Source organism: Macaca mulatta, chromosome 6 (assembly GCF_049350105.2).
Source record: "Macaca mulatta isolate MMU2019108-1 chromosome 6, T2T-MMU8v2.0, whole genome shotgun sequence".
NCBI classification, from domain to species: Eukaryota; Metazoa; Chordata; class Mammalia; order Primates; family Cercopithecidae; genus Macaca; species Macaca mulatta.
The window spans coordinates 37,331,687-37,350,366 of NC_133411.1; the positions used below are offsets into that span (position 1 = coordinate 37,331,687).

The 18,680-nt window shown below is 38.2% G+C and overlaps 1 protein-coding gene and 1 long non-coding RNA gene across 6 annotated transcripts in view; one reads left to right on the forward strand and one right to left on the reverse strand.

Moving 5' to 3' along the window:
• Positions 1-18,680, forward strand: part of LOC106998712 (uncharacterized) — a 110,358-nt gene that overhangs the window by 24,043 nt on the left and 67,635 nt on the right. The window lies entirely within an intron of this gene.
• The window catches only part of RANBP3L (RAN binding protein 3 like), a 50,795-nt gene that overhangs the window by 16,890 nt on the left and 15,225 nt on the right, over positions 1-18,680 (reverse strand). Inside the window, exons 2-4 of the mRNA XM_015139869.3 lie at positions 5,646-5,704; positions 4,344-4,383; positions 3,469-3,546 (exon numbers count right to left, since the gene is read on the reverse strand). Of these exons, the coding sequence (XP_014995355.3) occupies positions 3,469-3,546; positions 4,344-4,383; positions 5,646-5,704 (177 nt within the window). The remainder of the gene's footprint in view (positions 1-3,468; positions 3,547-4,343; positions 4,384-5,645; positions 5,705-18,680) is intronic.

Consider the following 18,680-nt stretch of genomic DNA (forward strand, 5'->3'; position numbering starts at 1 on the left):
GCGGAAATCGTACTCCAGCCTGCGTGATGGGAGCGAGACTCCATCTCAAAGGAAAAAAATGGTGGGGGGTGGATTGCCAGATGCGTCCCGCTACATAGTTCTGTTTACTTTCAGAAATCTAAGTGAAAATTAAGTGACTAGAGAAAAGGCAGCCTTTTTTAGATCTTTAAATAGTGTACTGTCAGAAATTCTACAGACTATAAAATCTGAATTGGTAATGAGCCCTTCAGCATTAATATATAGCTATTATAGAATATTATAAAACTGTTACCAAAGTTTGCCCACACTCCCTTTTTAATGAGTATACCTGAAAAAAGAAGTAAAGATGACAAATGTGCTAGGTTATTTTCCTACAAGCATGTTGGTGGGGTAAGACTGTGGTGATGGCTCCAAGTATAGAATTTCTATACATTTCAAAGGGATCTCCTCGATTGCAAATTGCAGAAACAGCAACCTTTGGCATTTAATTAATGAAGATGAGAAAAGAATAATTGCTTCTTCAAAGTATTCTTTAAGGTGTTATAACATAAATGTTGGGGTAGAATCCCTTCTTTACTTCAGAGTTCAATTTAATGTTTTTTATTATATTTTATTACTGAACATCAACAAAAAATGAGCCATATTTTTCTCCTGCTGAACACCACTAACATTCTGCACAAGATAAAACAGAGTGATGCTTTCCTTTTGTGTGTGTCCAGTAAAAAATGAATTAAAGCAGGTGCGTAGATAACTTAAAGCCATTCCTTTGTTTTATGTGTAAATACAATAAAACAGAATACCTTTGCCTCTGGGATTAGGATCTCTATTTCTCTCTCTCTTTTTTTTTTTTTTCTTTGAGATAGAGTCTCCGTCTGTCATCCAGGCTGGAGTGCAGTGGTGTGACCTTGGCTCACTGCAACCTCTGCCTCCTGGGTTCAAGCAATTCTCTTGCCTCAACCCCCCAAGTAGCTGGAACTACAGGCATGCAACACCATGCCCGGCTAATTTTTGTATTTTTAGTAGAGACCAGGTTTCGCCATTTTTGCCAGGCTGGTTTCGAACTCCTGGCCTGCAGCAATCTGCCTGCCTTGGCCTGTCAAAGTGCTGATATTATAGGCATGAGCCACCACACCCGGCCAGGATCTCTATTTATCTTAATGTCTGAGCTTGTCAGTCAGGTTAGAAGGGTTAGAGACACTAAAAAGTGTCTCTTCTGCACCTGAAAGGTACATGACTGTTACTCAGTCATGCCTGCAGTTATTATTAAGAATATAGATTTATTCATTGAAAAACTCTGTAGTTCAGGCCGGGCGTGGGTGACTCAGGCCTGTAATCCCAGCACTTTGGGAGCCGAGGTAGGTGGATCACGAGGTCAAGAAATCAAAACCATCCTGGCCAAAATGGTGAAACCCCATCTCTACTAAAAATACAAAAATTAGCTGGGCATGGTGACGTGCGCCTGTAGTCCCAGCTACTCAGGAGGCTGAGGTAGGAGAATTGCTTGAACCCGGGAGGCGGAGGTTGCAGTGAGCTGAGACCGTGCCCTTGCACTCCAGCCTGGGTGACAGAGCCAGACTCTGTCTCAAAAAAAAAAGAAAAAGGAAAAAAGAAAAAACTCTGTAGTTCCTGGGTAGAGGGGGATCAATTCAAGTGAAGTGAATAGTTTGTACTTTTTCTTTCTTAGTGGCAAACTTAACTTGGAAAAGGCAATTGATTGTTTAATAGAAATGAAAACATGAGAATAGAGATCATTTTAATGTGGAGAAAATGCCATTTCAAATATTTTATTATGATAAAATAGTTTTACTAAGCAAAACATTATAAATTTCAAGTAAAGAGGAGTAATGTTTTAATTAGTGGAAATTTTAGTGGATTTATATGCTAAACTTAAAATATGAATTTAAAGCATAATTGCATGTTTTAAATACTACACATTATAAACTATGTAGATGGACAATAAGAAGTAAAATAATGCAAATTGTTTTTACTTTTATAGGGCTGCCTTAAATAAAATAATGCTGTTATAAATGTGAAATCGTAAAAAAAATTAAGTTCAAACTTTCTACCCAAGGTAAAAACATGTACTCAGAATTTGTGAAGTTAGAATTCATAAGGTATTCTTCGATGCATACTTTGCTAAGGCCTCTATTTGATCTATTTCTAAGGTGTCAGCATTTTATGATAGTAGCTAAGAAAGAAAAGTCATCATTAATAAGAATGATTTTGAAAAGTCAGAGTGTCAGGCTTGAAGTTCTAGAAACTCTTTATTACCTGACCCAGAATGGGGGAAGGTTGGGAGGTTAGTGACGGATGAAGATCTCATTTGTTTCTGAGACAAGGTTGACACTAAAAGCAGATTGCAAACTAAAGTCACTTAGAAAGTGGGTTTTTTGTTTTGTTTTCATTTGGAGTTTTGCTGTTTTGGAAAAATGTCTGTATCACTAATTTAGAAAAGTCTTTATTTTTATTAATGTAAATAAGGAGTACATCTGATGAGGATGATAAATTAATTTCCATTCAATTCCATTCAACAGTAAATATTTATTTTATGGTCACCATATGTAAGACACTGTCAACCATGAAGATGACCTCAAGGAACTCACAGTGGAGGAGAAATATATACATAGATGCTGTATTACGAGGCGGAAGACATGGAGCTCATTATAAAAGGAATCACTGGAGTGCTTTCAGCATAGAAGAGAAGCAAACTAAGTTACTGATTTACTCGGAACACAGTGTATGATAAAATTATTTTCAAAGGGTAGGCATCCATTTATTTAAATAGGTGGTTGCTTTCTTTTTTCTTTTTTTTTTTTTTTAGAGGGAGTCTCATGCTGTCAACCCACCTGGAGTGCTGTGGTGCAATCTCGGCTCACTGCAACCTCCACCTCCCAGGTTCAAGAGATTGTCCTGCCTCAACTTCCCAAGTAGCTGGGACTACAGGCACCTGCCACCATGCCCAGCTAATTTTTTTTTTTTTTTTGTATTTTTAGTAGAGACAGGGTTTCACTGTGTTGGCCAGGCTGGTCTCAAACTCCTGACCTCGTGATCTGCCCACCTCGGCCTTCAAAAGTGCTGGGATTGCACATGTGAGCCACCGCACCCAGCCAATGGTTACTTTAAAAATGGCCTTTTCCCCTACTTACAAAGCTAATACGTGCTCAATGCAGAAACTCTGGAAACATAGCAAAATACAAAGGCATGTGGGATGGGGAGGAGACCAAATCACCTGCAAGTCCTCTACTTAAGATAACCACTGCTATGATTGTGGCTTATGTCCTTTTGGTATTTTTTCCAATGCTGATAAATGGAATGTTTAAATACTGACTCACTGTACCATTATATAGCTTGTTGTTTTCACATAACAATATATTATAAACACTATTCAGTTGATAAGCTTTTAACATTACTCTTTTGAAAAGTTTCTCAGTAATTTTGCATTCAGAATAAACATAACAGTGAATAGTCAACAGTCAAGGCTATACATACCTCCCTGGGACTGAGAATCTGTAATATGAAAAGTAAAAGATGAAGACCGTACACGCTTTCTTGAAAAACCATTACATTCTGCAAGAAAAGCAATGGGAAGGCTAAAATTACTTGCAATAACAAAGTATCCTCAACTCATGGTAGGGTAGGATAAACAGAATTTTCTTTTGTCTACACAGATCATCATTTGATGACACATTAACCCTTAAATTATTTTAAATATTGGGGTTAATAGGTTGCTGATTGATTATAAACCTATAGGCATATCATGCTAGTATGAAACAATTAGAAATGACTGGTGTCAGCAATAATTTGTATATGCATTTTGAGGTCTACAGAGAATGTTTTTGACAGGCTGAGGGGCAGGGAGTGGAGCACAGTGAATTTTAGTCACTAACATCAGTGTTCTCAGGGACCTATATATCATATTTCAAAACAAAAGTGAATCTACTGGCATATTTAAAAAAAGAAAAAACAGGCCAGGCGCGGTGGCTCAAGCCTGTAATCCCAGCACTTTGGGAGGCCGAGACGGGCGGATCACGAGGTCAGGAGATTGAGACCGTCCTGGCTAACACGGTGAAACCCCGTCTCTACTAAAAAATACAAAAAACTAGCCGGGCGAGGTGGCGGGCGCCTGTAGTCCCAGCTACTCAGGAGGCTGAGGCAGGAGAATGGTGTAAACCCGGCATTTGCAGTGAGCTGAGATCCGGCCACTGCACTCCAGCCCGGGTGACAGAGCGAGACTCTGTCTCAAAAAAAAAAAAAAAGAAAAAACATTAACTTTCACACAGTCTGTGCCACATGCCAAAATACTTGTGTCTGCTAATTTTGTTTGTATGAAGATTGATTTTGGAATACAGGATGAAAATCATTACCTGGTTCTGCTACTTCATACAGGGTGTCTTCTGCAGGTCTCTGAAAGGAAACAAAACCACTGAGGAGAGCTGAGTATTTGCCTTTGTATTATATTGGTGCAAAAGTTACTGCAGTTTTGGCAATTAAAAGTAATGGCAAAAATCGCAATTAGTTTTGCACCAACCTAGTACATCAGATTTCCACCCTGCCACTTTACAGAATTCTCAGAAACCAGGGCTAATTAGCCTGGCCAGGACAAAGCAGTTCACCTTCATTTGTTAGGCACATAGTCAAGAAAAACCAAAAGTCTAGTCCAGTAGTTTTATAGTTCAATGACTGCAGATTCACTTGTGAAAGTTCGTTTAAAAATGTAGATTTTGAGGCACCTATTCTCAAGATTCTGAAGTGGTTGTTCTTGGGTGGGGCCCAGGAATGTTTTTTAAACAAGGGCTTGGAGGTTGAGTGTTTCTTACATTTAGTGTTTTTGTGGGTAGTAGGTTAAATTACCTGCATGGATAAGAATGAATACCAAGAAATAAGGTAAAGTGAGAATCTAGTGGGGCTTTTTGTTTGTTTAGAGATGAGGTCTTGTTCTGTCACCCAGGCTTCAGTGCCAGCAGTGCAATCATAGCTCACTGCAACCTCTAACTCCTAGGCTCAAGCTATCCTCTAGTCTCAGGCTCCCAAGTAGCTAGGACTTACTACAGGCACATGTCACCATGCCTGACTAATTTCTTTTTATTTTTTTTGTAGAGATGGAGTATTGCTTTATTGATCAGGCTGACCTCAAACCACAGGCTTCAAACAGTCCTCCCACTGTGACCTAGCAGTGTGCAGGGATAACAGGCGCAAGCCATCACGCCCAGCAACTAATCTTACTGTTGGTCTTTCAAAACGGATGATTTTAGTATGATGCCAAAAAAACAGGCAGAGTTCAAAAGGTCCCTTTAAAATCAAATATCGTAGTTTAGAATTTATTTTTTTACCTGATTTTAGGCTAGGTCAGTGGTGAGGACTCATATGAGGAGCTATAGCCCTCCTAATCTCTTTCAGCTCCTCCCGTTTTCAAGTTACTCCAAATAAAGATATTACTATAATGAAACAGTATGTTATCCATAGCTCCAAGACAAGGTCTCTGGCTTCACATTCCAGCCAAACTGATGTTTGTAAATCCTGACTATATCAATAATCTGGAGGCACTACTCTGCTGGTAAAGAACAGCATAAACCTAAGCAGCAGTGATATCTTTCAGGATAACTAGCTTCCTGAAATATAATTATCCTTGTCAAAGTAAAATTAAACAAAGAAATAGACAATCTTACCTTAAAAGTATGTTCTCCCTTTTCAAAAACAAATATTGGTTGAGCAATGACAGATTTTTCTGTGAAAAAAAAAAAAACAGGCAATAAAAGCATGCTCTGACATTTCTTACACCATCTAAAACTATTTGAAGACTTTTTTTTGTTTTTTGTTTTCTCTGCATTTGGTTAAAAGCCAAGCTACTTTATGTGGATACTATAAATTGCACATTTATAAATAATTTAACAGTTAATTACAGAAATAAATACTTGGGGGAAATGATAGCAGTATCTTTCCATAAATAGGTAATCCCATTAAAAGAACATGCTTTAAGTGTTTAAGGAAAGCAAAATATAATTATGTACCTTTAGAATCTCATCAGGGCATGGTGATTAACACCATTACTTTAAGAATAAAAAGTTTCAATGAGTGAAAAATCTAATCTAGGAGTAGTACTTCCACTTAGGTTAGATGTGGAGGTATAAATGATATACATGCATTGCATTACAACCTTAAAATATCCAGAAATAATTCATATTTCCTTCACTAGAGTAGTCATATACCAAACTTTATTTTTGATATTTAGATAAAAAATTAGTCTTACACAGTGTTATAAAGTAGGTAAAGTTTGTTTTCAACCTTGCCAGCCTTATTAATATTTTGTATTTTCTTATTTTAGATAAGACAATAGAGAGAAATTCATTCTAGGGTATGCATAAGTGTTAACACCTTTAAATATGAATGCTTCAGAATTCTTAAGAAATATTATGTGGCAGTTAAGAGCCTGGGCTCTGGAGTTAGTTTGGATAAGCATGTGTTCAAATATAAGTTCCATCACTAATTGACTAAATACTTTGGGAAACAATGTATCTTTACCTTAGTTTCTCATCTGAAAAAAAAAAAATCGAGATTATAGCAGTACTTACCTCATAGAGTTTATGTGAAGATTAAATGAGACTTTTAGATTTAAATTTTAACAAAACCAAACAAAAAAAGCCTTAAAGAAAGGATATCTGGCATTCCACCAATCCCCATTCTAAAACTCATAGCTATCATTGCTAAGTGATGACAACACATTCTGGATGAGACCAAGTAAGACCTCAGAACTTTTCTCATTATAGCAGCCATTAGCAGTGTATTGTCTTGGCATGCACTGAGGTAATTTGCTATCCCTGAGCTGAATAAATAAAGCTCTAGCTGACAAATTTCAAGAAACTGCTAGACATATACAGCATTTAAATGCCAGAAAGGGATTCCCCATTTCATCACAATCTTTTAAGAGTGTCATAAAGTCTGCAAACACCCTTTGTGAATCTCCTAGAGCCATGTGAACTTGGATACCTCTTCCCAGTCCAGTGAAATAAAACTGTTTAGTGGGTGTTTTTTGTTTTTTTTGTTTTGTTTTGTTTTGTTTTGTTTTTTGGTGTGTGTGTGTGAGATGGAGTCTTGCTCTTGTTGCCCAGGCTGAAGTGTAATGGCTAATGGCACAATCTTGGCTCACTACAACCTCCACTTCCTAGATTGAAGCGATTCTCCTGCCTCAGCCTCCTGAGTAGCTGGGATTACAGGCATGTGTCACTACACCTAGCTAATTTTTTGTATTTTTAGTAGAGATGAGGTTTCACCATGTTGGCCACACTGGTCTCGACCTCCTGACCTCAGGTGATCCACCCGCCTCAGCCTCCCAAAGTGCTGGGATTACAGGCGTGAGCCACCGCGCCCGGCCTTGTTTAGTTTTTTTATGCAAGCACTTACCATGCTGTCTTCACTTGGAGCCAAGTGATCCCCAGCAGAAAATCTTCACTAATACTTTGGCATTGCCATTCATATGAAACTATAACTCAATTCTTTGTTGTTTTTCAAAATGAGCTCCTTTTCCAGAAATTACATTAGATTTAAGCAGTGAGATTTGCAGAGATTTTGAAAAGAAATACTTTTTGTGAATGTGTAGTGGAGTATTTACGAATTAGAATAATAAATGGGGCTCTTCCAAACTGGGCTTAGGACAATCATCCCTAAACAGCATGACTTGACCTGAGCCTACACAAATAATATATTGACTTTCCCTCTGTCAAAACATACAGCTAAAAACGTGCAAAAGTGATCTTCAATGGCAGCATTAAAGAGGAAGTCACAAAGCGTGCTTGCAGCTTGGTGGGCATATGGCGAAGTAAAAAGGCCACCTTTATCCATTAATTCAACACATATTTATTGAGCATCTTTTTTATGCAAGCACTGTGCTGGAAGCTAGGGACACATGGTCTAACTGAAGGTGCATTAGTGGCAGCACAATCACCTTCCCTTCTTGACACTGCCCAGAACTTGGTTAGCAAAGAGATAACCTTCATACTTCTTCCCCCTAGGTTCTCTCCCCTTCTCCCAAACAATTCTCTTAGCTCCAAAGACTGAGTCAAAAGTAAGCATTTGTCAAGCCATTGGGTCTACAGCAGATTTGTTTACCTGACCCAGCAGGAGAATCTGAAAATAAAAACAGGGTCCTTAAAATTATATATTTAAAATGTAGCCTTTTTTCCTTTCTACTATAGTCATTAATCCTTTTATTCAACAAATATGTATTGAGAAATTACTATGTACAAGACATTTTGCATGGTATTGTGGATGTTAAATTAAGTTTAGCCTAAAGCTACCGCCTTATAAATTCTGCCTAAAGATTTCTTTGTTCCTAGTGAACTGGATGTGTAAACAGACTGGAACTTACTCCTCTACCAATCGCTGAGTTTCGGCCAATCACAGGAGGCCAACTCTTCAAATAAAGCAAAGCAAAAACCAGCTGTAACCAATCCAGCTGTTTCTGTATCTCACTTCCATTTTCTGCAGGTCACTTTCCTTTTTCTGTTTCCTTTTTCTGACCACATGGCAGCACTGGAGTCTCTCTCAACCCATTATGGTTTGGGGGCTGCCTGATTCGCAAATTGTTCTTTGCTCAATTAAACTCTAATAAATTTAATTTGTCTAAACTTTTTCCTTTAACATGGATAAAGCAGTAAAGAAAACAGATGTAGTCCCTGCCTTTTATAGAGCTTACACTGAGGAGGAGAAGCAGAACTAAGTAATTAATTACACAATTATTGAAGTTCAACCGGGGTAAGCATTATAAAAGGGAAGTACCAGGCTCTCAACAAGTAACCAACAAGAGAATCTTAGTTTTTGGGGTCAGGGTAAGGTTTCCAGGAGAGGTGATATTTAGGCAGACTTGTGGGATGAGTAGAAGTTAGCCAGGCAAACACTGAAGAAGGACATTCCAAGCAGAGGGAAAAGCAAGAGGAAAGTCTCTGAGGAAGGCTGGAGCTTGCCACATTTCAATAGTGAAAGGAACCAGTGTAGCTGATACCCTAAGAAAACAGTGGGCAAGGGTTACAAAACAGGACTGGAGATGAGGCTGGAGCTTTGCAAGGCTTTGTAGGTTCTGCCAGGGAGTTCTGTTTTTATTCCAAGAAAAATGGGATGTCAAAGAGGGATTTTAAGCGGGGGAGTGATTTGCTCTGATAGGAATTTTTTCTTTTAAAGATCACCCCTTCCGCGGTGATGAAAGGGTATTGGGGGGAAGGGACTAAGGGAGAGGAAATGAGGAATCTAACTAAGAGGCTAGTCTAAGTTCTAGAAAAGAGCTGATGAGGCTGCTCTTTTCTTTCTTTAAAATCGTGCATCCATGACTTTTTTTTTAAGAGAAATCGAATAATTAAAAGTTTAAAATACAGTCTTCTGTGGCAATGAAAGAAAATGAGGGGATTAGAAAGACTTTAAAACGTAAAGGTTAATTTTGCTATTTTGCTTGTTTTGAGATTCGTGTAGCATTTAATGAATCTCAATATTCAATGTTGTTTTTTTCTGAAATACTTCATTAAGAGAAGACATTCATTCACCTCACAAATATTGTATTGAGTACCTGTTATAAGAAAGAACACGAAGTACTATCTATTAATTCAATCTCAGTTCACTTGTAATTCTGCTCCACAAGGAGGGTACATTGTGGGCCAAGTGCTTTTATCCATCATCTGGTCTAAATTATTTTAATCATTCTGTGGATTAAATATGGTTTCTGCCACTTACAGATGAGGAAACTAAGGCTTGGTTTAGTGCCTCGCTAAATGCATACCATTAGTAAGTGGCAACCACCTTTAATTAAATCTAGGCCTCCTGCCTCCAAAACCATTGATTTAACTTCAATGCATCGTACTGATATATTATCCTGTATGGCTCTACTGGCACAAATTAGTCCCAAATGTATGATATGTGACATAACCCAGCACTATGCTAAGGAAAAATCAGTATGAAACAGGACTTTCAGCTTTGTCAAAGTTGATTGACCATACACGTGAACTTCAACTCCCTGCTTAAATCAGAAATCACAAAATAATAAGGCTTTTTTTGTGTCGGGGAGGAAGAGGAAGCCACCACAAATACAAGGAAAAATGAAGAGAAATAATAGCAACAAAATTTTGGAAGCTGGGAGGCAGAAGGATAAGTGGTAACTGACTTTGCAGCCTAATGGAGCCTAAACATAAAAATAAAGAAATAGTGTGATATGTGGACATATGGAGGTTAATGCTGAAAGAAACAGTGGTGAGAGTTGGATACGGTTGTCTCTGGGGATCAAGAAAAGGGAGAGCAAAGGAGGGGACAAGGATGAGTCTCCTGTTTTTCCAGAAAAGCCTCATAAAACCATTTGATTCCTTAAATCACATGAATATGTGTAACTTTGAAAATATAAAAACTAAATTAAAAAATAATCCCTTTTCTACCATAGTGTCAGATTCCCAGAAGTAGAAGACAAGCCCCATGCTGCTTGCCAAAAATAGACTTCTTATTGAAGTATACTGCCCAGCAAGCATACAGTACCTTGCTTCTTGAACTTAACTGTTCTTCACATTAAAATATGTGGAAATAAAGGTGTGAGTAAGATGGAGTCACTGAGTTCAGAAAGCAATCAAAACTTCCACAGAATAACTGAAGATCTGCTTTTTATGATGCCATCTAAACCTTTGAAAGACATTTGCTTTAGTCCTTGGCCTTCACCTTTACTCAAAACACTCATCTAAGTCTGTAGACAGGAATTCATTAGGAAGAAAATCCAGTACAGTTGTCGCTGTTATCTGTGGCTTCAGCTACACATGGTCAACTGCAGTTCAGACATTTTGAGAGAACATTCACATAACATTACAGTATATTGTTAAAATTGTCCTAGACTATCATTCTTAATCTCTTGCTGTGCTTAATTTGAAAATTAAATTGTATCATAGGTATGTATAGGGGAAAAAAGGATTCAACTGAATACTATGCATATATTTAATAGCTTTGTCCTCCAGGATTTTAAAGTATTATACTATCACAGTCAATGTTTACAATAAACTTTATTTTTCTATTTTGATATGTACTATATACCCCCCCTCAATTTTGGGTGGGTTATAAGGTGTCCCTACCTTTTATTTCCGTATCTTTAAATGACACCTAGTCTCTGACAAATAAACCTATTTCAACTGGGAAAGTAACTGGAGGATTTTGTTACTGGATCCTCTCAGAGGTGGGGATTTGAAAGGATCTACTGAGTCAAAAGAAAATGTCAAGATAGAGTAAGCTGCTGAGAATGGAGTACCTTTGGTTCCATTGTACTGCAGTGGGCATGGGGGACAGGCAGTTTCTAGAGGTCCCCAAGTTTCTGCTACACAGCTTCCCCGACCTAGATTTCAGTACACCTCTTCTTTCCAGTTGGTAGTGTAGTAGAGGTGGAAACCTATGGGGGAAATTCAGCCCCTGATATTTCATGTAGTTTGTTTTCTATTTCCCTAAGTGTTGGCTGGTCTGAGAAATAAAGGGAAAGAGTACAAAAGAGAGAAATTTTAAAGCTGGGTGTCTGAGGGAGACATCACATATCGGCAGGTTCTGTGATGCTCCCTGAGCTGTAAAACCAGCAAGTTTTTATTAGCAATTGTCAAAAGGGAGGGAATGTATGAATAGGGTGTAGGTCACAGAGATCACATGCTTCAAGGGTGATGAAAGATTACAAAGCAGGAGGTCAGGGTGAGATCACAAGGTCAGGGCGAAACTAGAATCACTAATAAACTTCCATGTCCAGCTGTGCATGCATTGTCATTGATAAACAAGGTTCAAGAGCAGAGAACCAGTCTGACTAGAATTTGCCAGGTTGGAATTTCCTAATCCTAGCAAGCCTGGGGGCACTGAAGGAGACTAAGGCGTGTTTCAGCCCTTTTTACATCTGCATAAGGCAGACACCCCCAGAGCAGCCATTCAGAGGCCTCTTCTGGGAATGCATTCTTTTCCCCAGGTGATATTTATCTTACCCGTTTTTGGTAATAAGAGAAATATGGCTCTGTTCTGCCCAGCCCACAGACTGTCAAACTTTAAAGTTATCTCCCTTGTTCCCTGAAAATCGCTGTTATCCTGTTCTTAAGATGCCCAGATTTCATATTGTTCAAATGCACATGCTCTACAACAATTTGTGCAGTTAACACAATCATCACAGGGTCCTGAGGCGACATTCATCCTCAGCTTACGAAGATGACAGGATTAAGAGATTAAAGTAAAGACAGGCATAGGAAATCACAAGAGTATGGATTGATGAAGTGGTAAGTGTCCATGAAATCTTCACAATTTATGTTCTTCTGCCATGGCTTCAGCCAGTCCCTCTGTTCGGGGTCCCTGACTTCCTGCAATAGAAACCAAATTCTCCATGCTGGATAGAACCAGGCTACTCTAGCCAGGGCTAAAAAAGGTTGTGTAAACAATCTTGGCAGGAAAGAAAGTGGCAACAAACCCCTGCAGAGGGGCAGGCACTGCCAAATAGGTCAGCTCTAATTGCTACCAGGACTGGAATTATCCACTTGAACTGTAGCCCTGGCAGTCCCTGCATTTTCTTCTCCCTTTCTTCCTGGACCTTTCCACATGTCTCTTCCACATCCTCTTCTCTAGTTTCTGCTCCTTGTGCACTGTCTCACCCCAGTCCCCAGTATTTTCCTTATGTCCCTGTCTTCTCATCATTCTTCACTGTGTCTGGTTCTCTGGCTTGTCAAAGCATGGATTTTAGAGCTTGGAAGTTAGATGGTCCTAGAGCTGTGTTTTTAAATAAAGGACTTGAGCCTCAGCTTTTTCATCTCTCTCTCTCTCTGTATATATGTGTGTGTGTGTGTGTGTGTGTGAGCTATTATGAGGATTTAAGCAGTATATGCATGCAAGAACACCTACAACTTCTCTAAGCTTTTGAAACAAAGCAGAATATCTATCTGTATCTGTCTAGTCATCCATCCTCCATGTATGCATACATCTCTCCATATATTCAGATGTAGACATCTATCTATCCACTCATATATAAACATGTAGCAATATGTCAGGATACAGGCTGCATAGGAGACACTGAATAAAAGTTAGATTCACTTCCCTCCTTCTCTGCTGTCTTATGTGATATGGACTCACTATATTAGTCTGTTCTCATGCTGTAGATAAAGACACACCCAAGACTGGATAATTTGTAAAGAAATGGACTCACATTTCCACGTGGCTGGGGAGGCTTCACAATCATGGTGGAAGGTGAGAAGCACGTCTTACATGCAGGCAGACAAGAGAGAATTGAGAGCCAAGCGAATGGGGTTTCCCTTTATAAAACCACCAGATCTCATGAGACTTATTCACTACCACAAGAACAACTCACGAAGGAAACTGTCCCCATGATTCAATAATTTCCCACTGGGAACAACACATGGGATTTATAGGAGCTACAATTCAAGAGGAGATTTGGGTGGGGACACAGCCAAACCATATACTCTCTGTTAGCTCTGGGGGAAATGCCTCATTCTTCCCCAAAAGTCTTTCTTTTTCTTTTCACTCGTTACCTTATGCTTACCCCTAGCTTACTTCTCATTTCTCTCCTATCTTTTTTATTCTTTTTATTTTTTGATATCAGGAAGTTTCCAAATTCAGATGTGGCCCATAAATAGTCTTAGAGATCCTTGCTCCTCCAAGTGTGGTCCAGACGAACCAGCAGCATTGACAGGGAGCTCATTAGAAATGCAGAATCTCAGTCTCCACCCTACCCTACTAAGTCAGAAGCTACATTTTATAAGATCCCCAGGTGATTTGTAGACACGCTAATATTGATAAGCAGTCCTCTAGAGCACATTCAGATTTCTGTCAACTGAGATCAAATTTAGGAAAATGGCAGTAAAGATTCCTGGACTACTCTAGTAGTCACTAGTTAGAGTAGTAGAGTAGTGACTACTAACTAGTAATGACTAAACCTGTGGGATCTTCTGAGTATGCTCACAATTAATGTGAAAATAATTACTATCCAAACCATATACTATAATTACTACAATTCAATGTAAGGTGAAGTCAAGGGCTACCCTAAGTACTTGCAAAGAAGTCTCTGTGGTAAAGGATATTGAAATATCAATACTGATATTGATATTAAAATTAGCCTTCGGATATTCTGCTTGAAGCAATTAATGATTTCTTCTCACATGCAAAAGTTCGCTTTCTGTTTTAATGATATGCCTAAGATCTAACTTCTTTACATGGACAAATTTTTTTGGAGAATGTCACTGGTTGAGATGACTGAATATTGATGAAAATGTTCATTGCTGCAAAGCAAAAATTTAAGCCGGAAGCATAAACTACATCAAAAACATTTGCCATAGCTCTAAAATTCCTGAAGAAGAATTTGAAACATCTGAAGTTTCAAATGTAAAAACTGACATTATCTGTAGAAAAAAAAAAATAGACAAATCATAGCAGGTGATCTCAATCTCTATATGGAACCCAAGGAAGAGGAGATACAGAAAGTCTGAATCACAATCTTGATTTTTTAAAAAAGAACAAACGAAAAACCAAACCTATATTGAAGTCTTTTAAGATAGTTTACAGAAGGGGCAAATTGTAGCCCCAGAAGAAGAAGGAACCTGTGCCAATTCACAAAGGAACCACAAGCATGAGACATTCTGTACTTGTTTCTACTTATTTCCAGCCATATGTGGGGGAAATCTGTAAAAAAAAAATTTTTAATGAAATAAGCAATAAACTATCTACTAAAAGATTAAAAAGTCTGTCTTTACAGAAGGAGGTGGTAGGGCCACAGCCTGACATTATTAACTGTAATGGGACACTCTGGTTCTTTTCATGAGAACCAATTTCAGGGTAAAATAACCAGGCCTCTGGGGAAAAGAGAGGCAACTTATACAGAAAGTTTCCAGGCTGATTCACAAAGCACTAACTCAACTGGAGACACAAGATGAATGGATCCTGCTGAAATGATTGCAGCCCTGATCATACCTGTTGAAGATGTAACCAATTTTGTGTTCAGATCTTTATACCAGCGTATATGAAGTAAAAGAGTAGGAACCCTTACCCCTTTTGATCTAACTGCAATTTTAACTGTACTTGTTCTTAACTGCTTTAAAGTTTTTATCAGAAATGAAGTTATAAACTGCCAACTCTAGGAAATCTAACATTTCTTAGTTTATATTCATTTATGACAAACACACACTAGAGAAAAAAGAATCAACATGTAAAAAAAAATAAGGAAAGTTATTCCTCTTTTCTCATCAATACCAAGCTGGTAAAGAAAGCAGTTTTTTTCAGAATGGAAATCATTTCACAAGAAGAAATTGGAGAAGATGAGAAAACTCTCTGACAATATGACCGATTACAACCATTATTACCCAGAGCTTTGTCTAATCCATCTCATTTTCTGAATACATCTGATTCTCATGCTGATAATCTTCAAGGAAACCGTTCATTTTAAGTTCCAAAGACTCTCAACTGTTTCCTCTACTGATTTGTACATTGGTCTAGATCTAGACACCGAACAATTTTGAAAAACCAAGACATAGAGATAAGAAAATATATAATGTGAACAAGAGGCAAGAAGACTCATAGGTTGTATCAAACACAGACCTGCTACCCTTCTGAAAGTAGAACCAAACCCTTGAAAACTCTTGTGTTGAATGTACTTCTCACCCCAAACGTAACTCCAAACTGTGCTGCTTCATTTATAATCCAGCCACATGTGGTAGTGGGCCATAGCCAGTGACTTAATTTCATTTGCGTTTAAGAAACTGGGGATCTGCAACAGCAATAATTCAATTGAAAAAAAAATTCTCGTTTTTTAAAGTTGTTTACTTCATTAATGTCTTTATGAAGAAGTTCACAGAGTCCTAAAAACAGAATTTTCATTAAATCGTTTTGTATAGAACATCAGGCAAATCACCCTATCAATCAAATACAGTGATGACTGAAGAAACTGAATTTGTATGTATATTTTGAAAATGTTTTGTAATTGATCCCCAAAGATATGATCATCACGTGCAGTGAGCTATTTATTTGGGGGTGATCAGGGACTAGAATGGTTTTATAAGGACTTTCTTTGTTTTTTAATAGATCTTTTTCAATGGCTGTCACAGCATGCTCCATTATATTTTACTATTGTTTTAGTGTCAGAATATTAATCTTTGAATTATTATTTTTTCTGTCTTCTTAAAGATAATAGCTACTATATGAAATGCATATACCTGTCATGACTAGTCTTTACTCTTTTGCCTTTTGAAATGTTTAACTGAATATGACTTTAAGAAGTACTATGACAAGTTAGATCTGGCTGATCACCAAGGATGCTTCTTTTATGCACTGGTGTAATATAAAAATTTACATTTGTGCCATACTTTATAAGACATATTTAAATATATTAATATTTGGTAAATAACAGAATGACTACTAGGAACTAGAGGTATGGTTTTAAAAACCTAAGCTTTGGAGAAAAACAGACTGGATTAAAATTTTGTCTCTTCTAGTTACTGTGTGAGCTGGAGCATGTCATTTGACCCCAAGAGCCCAGGTTTTCTCACCTGTGAAATGGGGATCATTAGACCTACCCTTACAGAGTTGTAACGATTCAGCAAGGTCATGTACATAAAACATTCAGCACAGTGCCTGCCTTGTAAGAAATGCTCAGTAAGCTGTGCTGTTATTACATGATATGATCCTCAAGAAGTTAGTTATTGAACCCTTTTGCTCATGAGAGAACTAAGGCTCTAAAATTACAGGACCTGTCGTCTCAGGTCACACAGAAAATTCTTAGATATCTGAGACTGTAACACATGAGAGCTGACTCCAAATCTTCTTCGCTAAGTTAGCTTCCTTCCTGGCTTCCATTGTGAGTTAAATGACTATTTTACAGCTTCTTTTCTGAAAGGTGACATGCCTGGTCTGTGATGGCTCTTTCCTGCCTTCCATGGTTCTGTATAAACCTGGTTGGAACATGATCCTATATTGTGTGACTCTTCCTGCACTTCAATTTTGCCGTCTATAAAACGCTGCAAGATGCTTCGGTTATTCTTGCCATTATTTGTGCATATTCTGACTCTAAAGAGATTTGATCAAGAATGTCTGCAGGCAAATGGCATAGTGATCCTAGCAATGTAAAATCTCCATATAAGTATTTCTTTTCGGCCACTGGCAGCAATAACTCAGAAGAATGTGTTACTTTTGACAGGGCACACCCATTTCTGCATAATTTGAAGGTGTTACTTTGTCTATAAATAAGACTATTGTGTCCTTTTGTGACAAAGTTACTTGTAATCTTTACTTGAATATGCTTATTAGCAGCAAATGTGGGACTTCTGGATTGATAATGACAGAAAGAACTGTTTGCTCTTTCTCTACACTACTTCATTATTTAGGCCCAAGGGCTCAGAAAGTTGCAGAATGTGTCCTAGGATGTGCTTGGTCAACCTGATACCATTTGGAAATACATATTTAATTTGACAGCGTTTGTAAATCACATATTTTTCACTCAGAATAACTCGCAGTGTGAAAATGCTTCCATATGTTAAAAATGGGTCTCTCTGCTTTGCTGAGGGAATGGGGAACAAAGTCTAGGTTTCAAGGGATGTTGAAAATATACATTGAGCAGGCACATGCGCAAGTCTAAAATGGTATCTTCTTAAAGTTAATTTTAAATAATAATTAGTAGATTTTTCATTACTGCTAACATTAAAGAGGTACTTTTGACACAAAATATATCAGTAAGAACTAAATCACTCTTCAAAAAGACTGCTAATAAGTTAATACAGCTGAAATATAGCTTCATATATTGAGTCCAGATAAATTTAAACTCTTCCCCTTTGGTGAAGAAACATACTATTTTTAAATTTCTTCATGGATTCCAAGGACACAAGCCGGATGGAGAAGCTTGATTCCAGCTTCTTCCAATTCTAAAACTCTTTTCTTTAAACTTATTCCTCTTTGTCTTGAGCCTTTGAGCACATAGAAGAAAAAGCTCCTTGTTTCTCCATTTCCACAGGAATAAGTGGATGTTATTCCATGGGAAACAAGGCTTTGGCAGTCTAGTCAGGTAGAAGGAGCTGAGCTGCCATCCAAAGCCCGACCAACCCAGGAGGGGACTGGTCCCCATTCTCCTCTAGGGAACCCCCAGGAGACCCATTGTTCCTCTTCTCCTTGCGTTTGAGGGCTGAACTGCCCTCCTGGCCCTCAGGCATAGAAAGGTAGCAGGAATAACATGATGCCTGTGGCAGATGGTTCTGCAGGGATATATATTATTGCACCATATCAGAACTAGTTTGGAGGAAGTAAAGGCCAGGTAGTAATTTGTACACTGACCAGAAACGTTTTATTCACCAGGCTAATAAAAATTAGCAGAGAAAAGTTGTTACTTTTAAAATTTATATGACTTGAAAAATTCCCAGAAAAACTGAAAACAATCCTTTTAATTTATGTATTCCTGAGGATACCTGGCTAGCTCAGTTGGCTCACTACAACCTCTGCTTCCTGAGTTCAAGTAATTCTCGTGCCTCAGCCTCCTGAGTAGCTGGGATTACAGGCATGTGCCACCAGGCCTGGCTAATTTTTGTATTTTTAGTAGAGATGGGATTTTACCATGTTGTCCAGGCTGGTCTTGAACTCTTGACCTCAGGTGATCCGCCCGCCTCGGCTTTCCAAAGTGCTGGGATTACAGGCATGAGCCACCATGCCCAGCACATTAATTTAACCTTACTCAGTTTTTAAAATGAAAA